Source organism: Ochotona princeps, chromosome 10 (assembly GCF_030435755.1).
Source record: "Ochotona princeps isolate mOchPri1 chromosome 10, mOchPri1.hap1, whole genome shotgun sequence".
In the NCBI taxonomy this organism is placed as follows: Eukaryota; Metazoa; Chordata; class Mammalia; order Lagomorpha; family Ochotonidae; genus Ochotona; species Ochotona princeps.
The window spans coordinates 44355334-44370316 of NC_080841.1; the positions used below are offsets into that span (position 1 = coordinate 44355334).

General features: G+C 49.3%; 1 protein-coding gene and 1 pseudogene across 1 annotated transcript; one reads left to right on the top strand and one right to left on the bottom strand.

Annotated features, from left to right (window-relative positions):
• Positions 1–6493: 6493 nt before the first annotated feature.
• On the bottom strand, positions 6494–8848 carry LOC101528202 (V-type proton ATPase subunit S1-like). Its single transcript, XM_036495179.2, has one exon. The coding sequence runs from the start codon at positions 8846–8848 to the stop codon at positions 7259–7261; it is 1590 nt and encodes a 529-aa protein (XP_036351072.2). The 3' UTR covers positions 6494–7258.
• Positions 8849–13182: 4334 nt separating this feature from the next.
• On the top strand, positions 13183–13716 carry LOC101527947 (mediator of RNA polymerase II transcription subunit 28-like; annotated as a pseudogene).
• Positions 13717–14983: the final 1267 nt, after the last annotated feature.

A 14983-nucleotide genomic window follows, 5' to 3' on the forward strand; every position in this document is an offset into this window, starting at 1 on the left:
AGACTGGACTGGGCCAGGCAGCAGCACCCAAATGTGCATCCTGAATAGGTTGTGGGGTGGGCCGGGCTGCAACATTCTCCAGCTCATACAAGGCCAAATGGGAGGCCAGAGTACACCGGGCACTGGCCTAAAACCCAATGGCATGTATGTAAACTGGGTCTGGGAGTGGATCAAGTGAAGGAACTTGGGAAGCTCCCCTGGCGAGTCTCGCTGGTGAACACGTCATCCAGATCTGGGGGTCGGACAAACAGGGCATAGTAGCTCCAAAATGTGTAAATTGGCAATGGAACGGAATGTACTGGGCAGGACTGAGCAAACCTTTGTCTACAAGCAAAACTAGAAACCAGCATGGAGCACAGGTCATACCAAGCTAGGCTCTTGCTCCTACTGGTCCTCAAAGCAACCACGGGCAGGTGTATGATTTATGGCTAGGAACAGGCCCAATCGGGGAGGTAAGGGGACACCCTAACTGAGTTGAGGTTCCCACCAAGGGGCGCATGTGCTGGAATGGGGGCTGCGTTCTATCTAGGAAACAGTTGTAGTTACCCAAGGCACTAGTGTGGGCTGGGATTGGATGCACCAGGCCGTTTCAGATCCCAACACCATCTGGTGTCATGGAGAACCAGGGTAGACGTGGGACTGACTAGGCTGGGTCTCAATCCCCTACTGAGCCATGTGTGAGCTGTATGTGGGTATGGACGAGCCATGGCCGGGCTGAAACATCCAACAACAAGAACCAGAATGGGGTGAATGCCAGCCAGGAAAAGCCACTGTTCCTGCTAGGACAGGAGGTGAACTGAGTAGGGTTGGCTCAAGGACCCCCTGGCATGCGCAAAATCTGCCATTGGGAGGGGTTCTGATGGAGGAGCCTGGGCAACTCCTCTGGCAGGACACAGTCCCTGCAGGTAAGCGCAAGAAGCATGATAGGAAACAGTCCAGAATAGGCCATGGAAAGTCTCCCACTGGCACACATTCAGCATGGGTCAGGAGCAGACCAGGCTGAATCAGTTCATGTCATCCACTGGCAAATCCGATCACCAGAACAGAGTGTGGGATGAGCCGGGTTTGGTCGTGACAAAACAAGTACACATTATGGAATGCCAGGGCGTGGTTGCCTGTACTGGATATGAATGCAGCACCCAACCAGCACGCGTGAGATCCAGGAAGGGAGGGGCAGAACTGGCAGGAGGATTAAGGGGCTGGTCCCCTCACCAGGGAGCTACTCCCACTGGAGAGCGTGGGCTGGGATAGACAGACCAGACTAAGCAAGGCTACAACACCTGTGCGCTGCATGTGGACTAGATCAGGGAAAAGCCAGGCTGGGCTGATTATTCCTGTGGGTGCAAGCATAAATTAGAGTGGGTGAGGGATGTTTGGGCATAGCCGCAGCATCAGCTGGCAGAAGCTGGCACTGGGGACTAATCCTGTCAAGTCAAATCACAGAACCACCTAAAGAGTGCATACACCGGGACAGAGAGACCTGGGAGGGAAAAAGTGGGTTCCCCCTTCTTGGGTCACTATTCCCATGGGAGGGCACGAAAACTAGGACAGGGGCTGGGATGGCTAGATAGAGAGGCACTCAACAACATCTGTGAGGGCTGGATGGTTGAGTTGGTTAGATAGAACTAAGCTTTAATACCCATTGACAAGTACCAGAGCCAAATGGGATGGGGGACAGACTGGTCTTCTGCTACACATACTGGCAAACCAGGGTAGGGGGCGGGCGTGGTGGGGGTTATTGTGGGTCGCCCCAACTAGGCTGCAGCTCCCACTGGTTGATGTAAGGGCCGAACCAGACTGGACTGCAACACCCATTGGTTCCAGTGCAACTCAGGACCGAAAACAGAACCAACCCAGCAATTCCAACCACCAGCTGATCGGGGTGATGGACTGTGCCGGGCCCTGTGCTTGCTAGAACATACAAGAAACTAGTCTGGGAATACCTCAAAGTTTCTTTGGAGATCTCCCCAATGGAACTGCTGGACTCAGAACTCTAACCAAGAAAAGACAGAAGACAGAACAGGACAATCATTCATCTCAGCTATATGTTGGCAGCGAAATATGGGGCAAATGGAGACTTTATGATGGACCATATCAATCAGTGGACGACCTCATCGAGCGAAACTGGCAGCGATTCATAACTGGAGAACTATTAAAACCACTTGAGCAAATATCTCAGAGCAAGCCGCACATCTGGGACTTGGGGTGGGTGGGAAAACGGGTGGAGCTTCTCCCTCAATATCCCCCTTTACCTCAGATACATGATGGAAACAATATGGACATAATAGTATTACCCACTTCCCTATCCCCCTGAACCTTTTTTTTTGTTCTTTAACCGTAATTAACTATGTAAAGATTGTCAACAACCATACAATAAGATAGATTAAAAAAAATAGTTATGTGCTTCATTTCCTAAGATACTCTAGATATCTATTACTTGTTTCAAGTTTAATTCCCTAGGGCCTGGCAGCGTGGCCTAGCGGCTAAAGTCCTCCCCTTGAAAGCCCCGGGATCCCATATGGGCGCCGGTTCTAATCCCGGCTGCTCCACTTCCCATCCAGCTCCCTGCTTGTGGCCTGGGAAAGCAGTCAAGGACGGCCCAATGCATTGGGACACTGCACCCACGTGGGAGACCCGGAAGAGGTTCCTGGCTCTTGGCTTTGGACTGGCATAGCACCGGCCCGTTGCGGCTCACTTGGGGAGTGAATCATCGGATGGAAGATCTTCCTCTCTGTATATCTGACTTTGTAATAAACTGAATAAATCTTTAAAAAAAAAAGTTTAATTCCCTTGTGATTAGCACACATACTGAGTAAGACTTTACAGCTCTCTTGAACTCCTTGAAACTTTAGAAAATAGAAAAATGATCTATCGTGAAACTCACTAAAACTTTATTTAGGACCTAGAATAGGGTCTGCTTTGATTAATACTCCATAAATTCTCAAAAATATTTTTACTATCCTGGATAGCATGTCCTATAAATGAGGTGTTAGTACTGTTGTTCAAATTTTCTATATCAAATTGTTTACTTATTCTTCCAACTCTTTTACTCTGTAGCTCTAACTATGCTTTTTAGGATTTAATTATTTTTATTTTTTTTCAAGATTTATTTATTTTTATTGGAAAGTCACATTCACAGAGAGAAGAAGAGACAGAGAGAAAGATCTTCCATCTGCTGGTTCACTCCCCAAATAGCTGTAACATCTGGAGCTGAGCCAATCTGAAGCCAGGAGCCAGGAGCTTCTTCCAGGTCTCCCACATGGGTGCAGGGTCCCAAGGCTTTGGGCCGCCCTCCACTGTTTTCCCAGGCCATAAGCAGGGAGCTGTATGGAAAGTGGAGCAGCCGGGATGCAAACCAACACGCTTAAGGGATTCTAGCACTTGTAGGGGGAGGATTAGCTAGTTGAGCCATTGTATCGGGCCCGTTCTCTCTCCTTTCAGTTCCATAAATTTTGGCTGCATAGATTTTGAAGCTCAGCTATTACAAAAATTAACATTTTCAACTTGTTCCCATCTCTTTCTTTATGTAAGCAAAGCCTGCATCTTAGTGAGACGGTAGGTAGAAGATGGACACCCCCTACAGCTCTTGGTTTGTGCTCTTCAAGGCTCTTTGTAGTAGGGATTCAGAAAGGTGGAGAGCCCAGCCTGAACTCAGAGCAGAGGGTAATACAGGACAATGGATCTGAAAGAAAATCAACATTATCAGCTCCGGTGCGGTAACCTGGCGCCTAAAGTCCTCACCTTGAACATGCCACAATCCCATATGGGTACTGGTTCTAACCCCAGCAGCCCTGCTTCCCATCCAGCCCCCTGCTTGTAGCCTGGAAAAGCAGTCGAGGAAAGCCCAAAGTCTTAGGACCCTGCACCTGTACGGGAGACGCAGAAGAGGCTCCAGGCTCCTGGCTTCGGATTGGCTCAGCTCTGGCCATTGCGACCGCTTGGGGAGTGAATCAATGTAGAGAAGTTCTTCCTCCTTGTCTCTCCTCCTCTCTGGTATATCTGATTGTCCAATAAAAATAAATCTTTTTTCTTTTTTTTTAATCTATTTTATTGTATTGTTGTTGACAATCTTTACATAGTTAATTACAGTTAAAGGAAAAAGAAGAAAAAAAAGAAAAAAAGGTTCAGGGGGATAGGGAAGTGGGTAATGCTATTATGTCCATATTGTTTCCATCATGTATCTGAGATAAAGGGGGATATTGAGGGAGAAGCCCCACCCAGTTTCCCGCCCACCCCAAGTCCCGGATGTGGGGCGTGCTCTGAGATATGTGCTCAAGTGGTGTTAATAGTTCTCCAGTTATGAATTGCTGCCAGTTTCGTTCAATGAGGTCGTCCACTGATTGATATGGTCCATCATAACCTCAGCCAATTTCAATGACTTTCCAACTAGTCCGTGATCTCCTTGATTCCTGTCAGACGAGGAGCTATGGCCTCTCTGCCTCTCTGCTGGTGGATCATCCTGGATACAACCACTTGGCAGGGCCAGAGATGGCAGGGGTCGCTCCAAAAGAGCGAGTGAGAAGTTACCAGAAGAGGGAGCTTTCAAGGAAAGGGCCCTGGAGGCTGTGAGACCCTTAGAGATAGGCCAGCAAGGCAGGCAACAGGGGAGAGCACATGGGAATCAGCAATAAGCCAGAAAGAGCTAACTGCCAGGGAAAAAAAGTGAAAACAGGAAGGACAGGATAAAAGATGTTTCGATCTGGACTGTGCGGCAGGCAAACTGCCTGGGTTCAAATCCAGCCTCTGCTAATTAGTCCTGGTGCAATCTTGGGAGAATGACTTAACCCTCCTGTTTCAGCTTCCTCACTTGTTAGGGTTGTAATAAGGATCAAGTTAATGCCTGCAAAGTGCTTCAAACAATTCCTGGCCCATTAAACACTGGAGATGTGTTTGCTGTCCTTTCATCCTCCTCCTCCTCCCAGCCATTAAGGACCTGTAAATTAACTCGGCTCATGTCTTGGGCATTCCAAGATTTCTGTGCATGGTACTAAAAATAGCTGTGAAGATTATACTCACTGTCCGTGCCTCCTTGTCATTAGGAGCAAGAAACCATTACAGTGAAATGGGAGGCCCTGGTGGTAACACCTCAGCCTATCACGATATGGGCAAAACTGCCCAGTACACAAAGATGAATATTGGAAACATCATGTATAGATTTGCACTGGGAGAGAATTTCACAGACGGTGAGGCATGCCCTACGTGGACCCCCTGCAAGTGTAAGCAAACAATCAGGCTTCCCATTCATCAGTTCCCACTTAGTCATGTGGTTATAGTTAATCATTTTGCTTGCATAAATATAGCTTCTTGCCTGCCCTAGACATGTATGGTTTTGTTGCAAAACTAGAGATGCTTTCATGTTAATTTGAAATTCATGCATCTGTTGCAATCCCAAAGACGGTAAAGTAGCAGCATTACATTCCTAGAGACCTCCAGCACTTCCTTCCTCCTGGCTCAGAGTACTTTACTGTCTTCCCAAAGCACTGTCTGAAGCAAAGTGCCTCGGTGGCCCTAGAGGAAGCCTCATGGATCTAGAAGACAACTCAGGACATCTGGTCTGGCGGCCACCCACAGAATGTATTCAGGAGACCTCAACACAGACGGCCCCCCAGCTTCTTCCCTGTGAACAAAGGCAGAGGCGGGCCGAGAACATGCAAGCAAAGACTATTTATTCATAAGGAAAGAACAAAAAAGTAATAAAAATAAAAGACACAAATGGATAGAACCACAGCCCATGGCAAGGAGGTTTCTGGACCTTCCACAATTGCCTTACAGGATCCCTGAAGGCCTAGCTGGTGGGGCTGTCACATGGCAGTGGCATCCAAGGGGCAGCATGAGTGAGATGGACAGATCATCTAATGAGGCAGGACCCAAGCATCAACTTCTCTTTATAACAAACCATTCTCATAGAAACTCATTCCTGGAGGCCAACATCCATGCCCTCTGAGGCTAATGCCCCCGGTAGCCAGATGCCTTGCCACTCTGCCCACCATTTAAAGGTTCCACCACCTCCACCCCACCAAGCTGCAGAACCTTACGTCCGGCTTCAAACCATATCTAAATCACAACAGTGACTATTTCACACTTGGCAGGGTGGTCATGTATGTCCACTTTACCTGCCCTCTCATCCTGTGGCCAGCAAGTCACCATGCAGTGACTGACAGCCTGGCATGGGACCTGGAGGGGCTGACCTGTTGAGTCCCAGGGTCTCCTGGAGTGGGGCACTAAGAGCAGCTCCTTTGCACCTACGTTACACAACACTGGAAGGATACAGATGACAGCTTCTCGAAAGCACTGCACTGCATCCAACACTGAGTAGAAAATATAAAAATGAGATGAGAGTGTTCTAGTGGAGAAGAATGACTGATTAGTGTCCTACAAAGATACCACTGAAAATGAATCCGAAGGAAAATGCAAGAAAAAAGAGGAAAAAAAAACCTGGCTGTCTTTGCTGTTGGGTGAGGATATGAGGCTGTGAGCCTTTGTAGATCACGGAACTTTCCCAGTGAGGCCCTTGCCCCATCCCAGGTGCCCAGATGTCATGGGCTCTGACCCCAGACCGTAGCACAGAAAGTCTTGTGCGTATATGCAGCTGGCAGTTTTTCTCTCCTTTTTGGTGATCCATCTTTTATTTTACTAGGAAAGAAACAACAGAGTGCACCTGACTCCCATGAAGCACGAATCATATGCAGGCCATAGGAGTCATATGAATAGGAATATTCCAGACTCTCAGCCATCATACCCAGCCCACCTCTCATGGAGGCTTCAACCTGTTCAAGTCACTGCTTATTGTTAGCACAACATCACCAAGATACAATAACGACAGTCAAGTGTCAGCTGTTACTTCCATGTTCCAGAAAACTCAGGGAACCTGAAACCTGTGGTTGCTGCAGGGAGTCCAAGGAAGCATGGGGAATGAGAAACTGCTACACCAAAGTGCAATAAACAGTGAAGATCATTGGTAGATAACCAAGAACAAAAAAGGGAAAAGGTCTAATGATCTCTACCTTTCACTATGGTTGAACCTGGGTCTTAAAATCTACGCAAAAATAGCTACACTTGTGGGTAGAGATGAGGGGCAGCCTTCGGGAAGCCCCTCAGCTGCTCAGGAAAGCCTATCAGATTAAAGGAGTCAACCTGAGGAGACCTGGAGGCTCATGCCACGGCCACAGGAGGGTGGCCCTTGGGGTCCCGTATGCCGCAAGGTGGGAAAGCTAACAACTTGCACACCGTCACAACCACAATCCCCACTGACACCATATCACACGATCTGGGTCAAAGAGATGGCAGGGCCTTTGTGGTCATCAAAGCGGTCCATGGTCTTGAGGCTGAGGAGCATGTGCAGGCCAGAGGTGAAGATGAACAGCATGAAAAGGGAGGTGACCAGCCCCATCCAGATGCCTGGAGAGAAAAAGCCAGCGCAGTCACTGGCGTAGGAGAACTGCTCACCTGTCACGTTGAAAGCCTGAATCTGGAAGTCCTGAAAAGTCACGTGCCACAGTGAGGGCTGCGTGCGGGCCACCAGGAGATGGCCATGGCGGCTCAGACTGCTGACATACCCGCAGTGGAAGGAGTAGACGCTGGGCCCTGTGACCTGGGAAGCGTTGAAGTAAACGACTGAGCCATTGCTGTGGATCTCCAGGCACTCCAAGGTAAACCAGTACCGGGCAGACACCGGATAGAAGCGATTAGTCAGAATAAACTTAAATGTCACCATCGTACCGAAGAGTTGTTCATAGGTCAAGGACAGCCTAGCCATGGAGTCATTCCAGAAAGAGTCTGTCAGGTTGAGCTCCTGTACCCCAAAGGTGAGGGGTGTCAGGTCTTCCCATTGGTCCTTGTAGGCCACAGAGAAGTTCTGGGCCCAGAAGAGGATTCGGATAGCAGTGTCCATGTAACTTACAGGGGGATGGATCACGGGTGAGGCTGGCTTCTTCGGTCGAGGCTGGCGTCTCCGACCCCCAGCCACCATGGCTACATCACGGGCCACCCTGGAAGGGCGGAGCGCTGTGAAGGCTGCCGTATAGGGCACCTCCTTAGACTTGAGTGCGTCCAGCACCTGCCCGATGATCTCATCATTGCCTCGGAGGACTTCCCTGGGTGTCACCAGACCAGAATTGGCAGCGTAGGGCAGCCGGATGAGCAGCACGGTGGGAAGGCTGGCATTGAGCTTCAGCTCCCGCAGGGTGGCCGCGTCCACGTGCAGAGCTCTGGTCCTAAGCTTCTCCTGTAGGTAAGTGGCCAGAGTGCGGATTGCAGAGCAGGCCACAGCAGGAAGCACCAGTGAGGAGGAGGCCTGGCCCAGGGCTGTCTCCAGGTTAGAAAAGGCGCTGTCCTTCTTGTTTCCAAACACCGCGCCATGGGCTGTAAAATCCTCCACGCTCAGCTCGTCCTGCACGAACAGCAGCACATGCCGGGGGCCCCGCTCCAGCGCGGGCTCTAGGTAAGCCCACAGCTGCACAGCGCTGGTGACGTGGCCCTCGTGGGTGTCGGCCGCGGGCCCCCACAAGGCCCGGTCCTTCGACCACAGCACCAGTGGCACCTGCTGCTCGGCCGCCGCCGCCACCACGAGCAGCAACAGTAACAACGGCAGCCGCGGTGACCACCCGAGAGCGGAGAGCCGGACTGACCCCATGTGCGTGCTGGGCCGAGCCACTGACCCCTCATCCGTGCTGGGCCGAGCGGGGAGCTGGACTGACCCCTCGTCCGTGCTGGGCTGAACCACTGACCCCTCGTCTGTGGTGGGCTGAGCAGGGAGCCGGACTGACCCCACGTCCGTACTGGGCTGAGCCACTGACCCCACGTCCGTGCTGGGCCGCACCCGACCTGCCACCACAGCCGCTGCCGCCATCTTGGTCGCAGCCTCCGCCCCTCGCGCCTCTCTTCTTGTTTCTGATTGGCTCCCGGTCAGCTGATGTGGGAAGTTTCTGGAAGTCTGTGTTCCTCCTCGCCTGCACTTTCTCCTCACGGAGGTAAGCTTTGCACAGGAACCGCTTTTCCACTTTTTAGACGAAGGAACTGTTTTGGTGTAAAATGTTGGCGTGTTTACTAAATGGCAGAGTTTACATGGAGGGTTAGAGGGGAGGAAGTACGACTGTTGGCCCGATGCACGTTAGCCTTCCTCGCCTTGAACGCACCAGGATCCCACATAGGCGCTGGTCCTAATCCCGGCAGCCCTACTTCCCATCCAGCTTCCAGCTTGTGGCTTGGGAAAGCAGTCGAGGACAGCCCAGAGCGTTGGGATCCTGCACCCGTAGGGGAGACCTAGAGGAAATTCCTGGCTCCTGGCTTCAGATTGGCTCAGCTCCGGCCCTTGCGGCCGCTTGGGGAGTGAATCATTGGATGGAAGATCTTCCTCTCTATATGTCTGACTTTGCAATAAAAATAATAAAAGTAATAATTATTGTTAAATTTTTTTGCAAGGCAGCTGGCTTGGTCTAGAGCGCATAAGCCACTGTCCCATCTCACCCCCACCCCAGCCCATCCCCCTCGGCCCTGCTGCTTGTCGGTCAAACACCTGCATTCCTATGATGCTTCTGCTGCACCCTGGACTTGGCTGCAAAGACGATGAAAGGACGTGGTAGATGCCAGAGTCCCTTTTTTCGCCCCTTGGGCCTGACCCAGTGATTCTGGGTTTCAGCAGAGCTTTTGCTGCCTTGGACGTGGCTTACAGGCGCTGCGTCTGGACGGAGCTTCTTCCGGCCTGTCACCCTCTTTTCGGATAGACCTTCCCAACCAACGGGTTTTTTCTTCTTCCTAGCATATGGACAGCACCTAAACGTGCAGTGCTCAGTGTAGGGCAGCCCATGTTGACGCATGACTGTGTGTTTATTTCTCAACTGCCAAGGAAATTTTGCGCCTGATAGGCAGTTTCTGCTGAGTATTCATCACTCACAAGGACACGACCTGGGTTAAAAATTACTAAATGCATTACCCACAACAGTAGCGGCTTTGGTCAGTGTTTTAAGGTGGGGGAAGTTACTACATAACTAATTATTCATTTAATTTATGTTATCCGTTTTCTTTTCAGAAGGAGTTTTCAAAATTGACCGAGTGTCACAGAACAGAATCCATAACGTTATTTCGTCCTTTGGTCAGTCGTCCACTTCCTGCAAAAATAGATGGCTCCAGCAGGTGGCACCAGAGTCTACTCCTTTCTCCACCTTCGTGCACATGCCCTGCTGTTTCCAGGTCAGCACCTACCATGTTCAGAAAACCAAATTTGTTTCTGATTTCATTTTTGTTTATCCTATCAGCAGAGATCAGCACAATTGAAGCTGTACAGGAGAAAATATAGGCAAGATGCTTAGGGTAAAGCTAACTTCAAGAATTGTTAGGGCAGTATAACCAGCAGTTAGATGCCCAGATTTCTAAATATTTTATGGAGTTTATGCCCATATGGTTTTCAGAGAAACGACCTCAGAGACCTGAGGGTGAATCTTGCTTCTTTCCCTCCCATTGCACCTCTTGAAAGCAACTGTTCTGCTGTTGGGAAGCCTCTAAGTTTAGATATTTTTATTTTTAAAGGTTAGAGCTATAGACACAGAGAGAGATCTTGTATCTGCTGGTTCATTCCCCTGCTTGTCAATGACATAGTGGTATCAGGTCAAAGCCAGGAGACTGAAACTTCATCAGACCTGGCGTGTGGATGTAGAGGATGAAGGACTTGAGCCATCTCCAGCTGATCTCCCAGATGCATTAGCAGGGACCTGAATCAGAAGTAGAACAGCCAGGACTCCAGCCTGACTTGTGAGGAATGCTGCCATTGCCAATAGCAGTTGAACTTGGTGCATCATTGTGCCAGTCCTCAGCTTGCTCTGTAAAAGGTTTTCAAGCTTGAGATCCTGAGGGCCTCAAGGTCACCCAGAGATTGCCCCAGGTTGTAACCAAGATACAAATGGAGAGAAAGGCAAGTGGTAGAGGTGACATACTGTCTGCGTGTGCTGCTGCAAGTCCTGAGGCAGAGCACTGACTGCAAACCAGAGAATGTGAAACGTGTCACAAACAGGTGAAACTTTTATGTTGTACCCAAACATTTGTTGTTATCTATGCGTGTGGCATTGTGAAAACTGAACAGCGGTACATGGTCTGGACTCTAGAAATTAATAGATGGAAAGAAGGTTTATTCCAGTTGGGAGAGTGTTAGGGTGAGCTGACACCTGAGAGTTTATTTTCCATAAACATCAAAAAAGTCTTTGGAAAATGCATACATGAAAAGCTAATATGGGGCAAGCATTTGGCCTAGCAGTTATGACATGGATTACAATGTCCCATCCCACAGTAGAGCCCCTAGGTTCCGTTCCTAGCTCCGGCTCCTGACTGCAGCAGATCCCGGCAAGCAGCTGTGAGGGCCCAAAGGATCGGATCTTTGCTACCAGATGGGAGATCTGAATTGAGTTCATCAGTCCTGGCTTTTGCCCTCTGGACTTCTGTTTCCACCTGCCAAGTGGATATTTTCCCAACTCACATGAAGACTGCTTTTAGGCGAAAGCCTCCTGGGAAGGCGAGCACCTTCTCTGCGGAGAGGCTTGCTTCCGTGTCCTGTGAGCGTGCGGAGCTGGAGCTGGAGATTGAAGAAGCAGTTCGTCAGAGCTGCTTCCGAAGAAGTACAGCTGTGTGCTGCACATGGGGAAAGTCCAGACATGGCAGAGCCGGATATCAGAGCGAGGGAATTCAGTCCTGTTTGTTGAGGCTACTTCTGGCATGTGTTATCTACACACGTGTGCCAGCTGCAGGTGCAGGTTGGCTGCTTATGTCTCCTTCAAGCTCTATCACTCAGGCTCAAAGTGCACTTAGTGAATTGACAGAAGCTTCCAGAGAGTGGAAGAGTGCACTGTGACATTAGGAGTAGAGGTGTGCCACATGGGGCAGGTATGTTAGCCTTATGGTTTAAGACACAGATTAGAAAAACTGTGTCTCCAATTGGAATGCCTGAGTTTGAGTCCTGACTTTGATTTCCCGCTAATGCAGGCCTTGCACAGCGGTGATTCTGGCCCAAGTGACTGGCCTCCTGCCTCCTGCCCCCCACATGGCAAAGCTGGACTGAATTCCCAGCGCCTGGCTATAGTGTGATCCAGCTCTTTTTTTGTGGGCATGTGAGCTCTCTCTGGAACTCAAATGAGTAAGTAAGATTTTAAAACCAGTGAGTCATAACGATAGATACTGGCTCCATGATCACATATTCATTTATGAACTCTTCTTTTCAAAAAAACTTTTTTTTTAATTTGAAAAGTCATATATACAGAGAGGAAGGGAGACAGAGAGGAAGATCTTCCATCTGCCTCTTCCGAGTCTCCCACGCGGGTGCAGGGTGACAAGGCTTGGGCCATCCTCAACTGCTTTTCTGGGCCACAAGCAGGGAGCTGGATAAGAAGTGGAGCTTCCAGGACACAAACGGGCACCCATATGGGATCCAGGCACATGCAAGGTGAGGACTTTAGCTGCTAGACCACCATGCCAGGCCTCATGAACTCTTCTAATATGACAAACCAGGCCCTAGGGAAGGAAATAGCTTCCTCCTTCACTGAGAGACAAATGATGAAGTACAACTGTGACAAGTAGTGCAGACATGACTCCCGTGTTGCTGTTGGGGAGATAAAGAAAGACTGGCTTGGTACAGTGGTCTGCCATGGCCTTGTACCACAGCATGATGCCCTAAAGACAGAAATTTATTGTCTCACAGCACTGGAGGCTGCAAATCCCAGATGAAGGTGAGGGAACGTTTTAGGGAGAATCCTTTTTGCCTCAATCATTTAAAAACCATTGATGTGGGGCACGGTGGCGTGGCCTAGCGGCTAAAGTCCTCGCCTTGAAAACCCCGGGATCCCATATGGGCGCCGGTTCATATCCCGGCTGCTCCACTTCCCATCCAGCTCCCTGCTTGTGGCTTGGGAAAGCAGTCGAGGATGGCCTAATGCATTGGGACCCTGCATCTGCGTGGGAGACCCGGAAGAGGTTCCTGGTTCCCAGCTTCGGATCGGCGCACACTGGCCCGTTGCAGCTCACTTGGGGAGTGAAACATCGGATGGAAGATCTTCCTCTCTGTCTCTCCTCCTCTCTGTATATCTGGCTTTCCAATAATAATAAAAAAAACTTTAAAAAAAAACATTGATGTGTGTGTGTATATATATATATATATATGTACACACACACACACAATATGTTTAGTGTAAGCTAGAGATAGACATGGATTTTCTATCTGCTGCTTTGCCCCCCCCCCCCACCAAATTCTTGCAACAGCCAGTTGTGGGCCATGTTTCACTTCTTCAGGCAGTGCCAGGCAGGCCAAGAAGTTGTAACTGTACCTTAGTGGACGAGTTGGAATCATCATTTGAGGCTTGCTTTGCCTCTCTGGTGAGTCACCAATATATCAGTGGTACTAATAGAAAGAAATTCGAACTGGTGTTGATCAGTGTATCCAGAAATTTCTGGATATTGCAAGAGAGACAAAATAATGTTTCCTCCTGTGGGGGATAAAAAAAAGACTGCAGTTGTCTGTTCAGAAGCCAGAGCAAGTTTTCCAAGAGGATGTCTCAGAGCTGAGGGATGAGCTGCAGCAAATGGATGTGCTGGTCAGAAGCACCTGACCGAGCTGAGGCATCGGCACAGGTGCTGGAGGACAACGTGCCGCACAGAAAGCCAGCTGAGATGCCACAGGGCTTGTTCGACTGCCCGGAGCAGGTGTCTGCCAACATCCTTGCGCCTCTGAAGCCCACCTGAGGCCACCTGGGCACAGTTCTGCCTCACAGCCCTCCCCTGTGGCCATCACATCTTGGAAGAACTCTTCGCTACATAATAGGATGACTTGGGAAGAACTCTTTGCTACAAAATAGGGTGATTTTAGTTTTATCCTGCCAGTTAAAACTCCTCCCATTTTTATAAATTAATTTCTTTAATACTTTATAAAGTGGCCGTAGCTTTTCTAAACAGAATACTTTTTTGTTTTGTGCCAAGTTGAAACTGTGGTAATATTGACAGACTCTTAAGGTTTTTTTTTTGTCTTAGTTTTTGTATGACTTTCATTATTTTTCCAGTTGTTAGTTCATGTGATCCGAGAATGAAAATAGTCTAGAAACCTGGAGAAAATAATTTTGGCTTAGGGTTTTAGGGTAATTATCCTTCAGACAACCTTTAAAAATATAACTGAAGTATGTTTAGACTTTGAACTACCTCAAGAGGGGGAATCTGATGTAACTGTATCTGCAACATCTCCAGAGCAGTCCAGAAGTAGGTATTTTGTAAATAGGGCAGAAGAGGACTTAACACATCCTGGATTAGGATCGCAATGTTGCAGAGAGTCCTTAAGTTGACACTGCTTTAGTTTGGTTGGTTGTATTTTGTGTGGTGCTTGCTTTGATTGGGGGCAGAGGTAGAAGGAGCAGCGAGATGCTGGGTTTTGACCAAGCTCTGCAGAAGTTAATCCATGAAAGTAACAGGGCAGGTTGTGTTCTCAGTGGTGCCAGGGCTGGGCAGGGGAAGTAGCAGAGTTTAGGTTTACTTTCGTGGCTTCCAGATTTGAGTTTTGTTTGCTTATGTTGTTTGTATTTCACTCATTTGGAGCAGAGACAGTTGGCTCGTGGATTTGATTGTGCAGAGCTGTTGCTTTGGACCCAGGGCTGGGCCTCGGGCTGACCCTCAGCCTTCAAGCTGTCCCAAGAGCTGTGGAGCCTGTGTGCTTGGTGGATGAGTTTCTCCCCTGTGGCACCTGTTTTTTGTGGATTATGTCCCTTCTCCCTCAATGTGTGCCTCACTGCCTTCTGCACCTTGTGTGGCTGAGTCTTGGCTGTTCTGTTCTCCCCGACCCTGAGCACTCATTGGTGTTCTCTACCTACTGGTGCCCTTCCCCTGCAGTCCAGCACACAGCCCTCTTACCTCTCCCTTGCCCCGTCTGGCTCACCCTAGAGGTTAGGGATTCAGGCTCTGTAGGTCAATCTGTATGAGAGTTAATCCCTTGATTAAGGTGAGACCATGTATTATCTGTCATTGC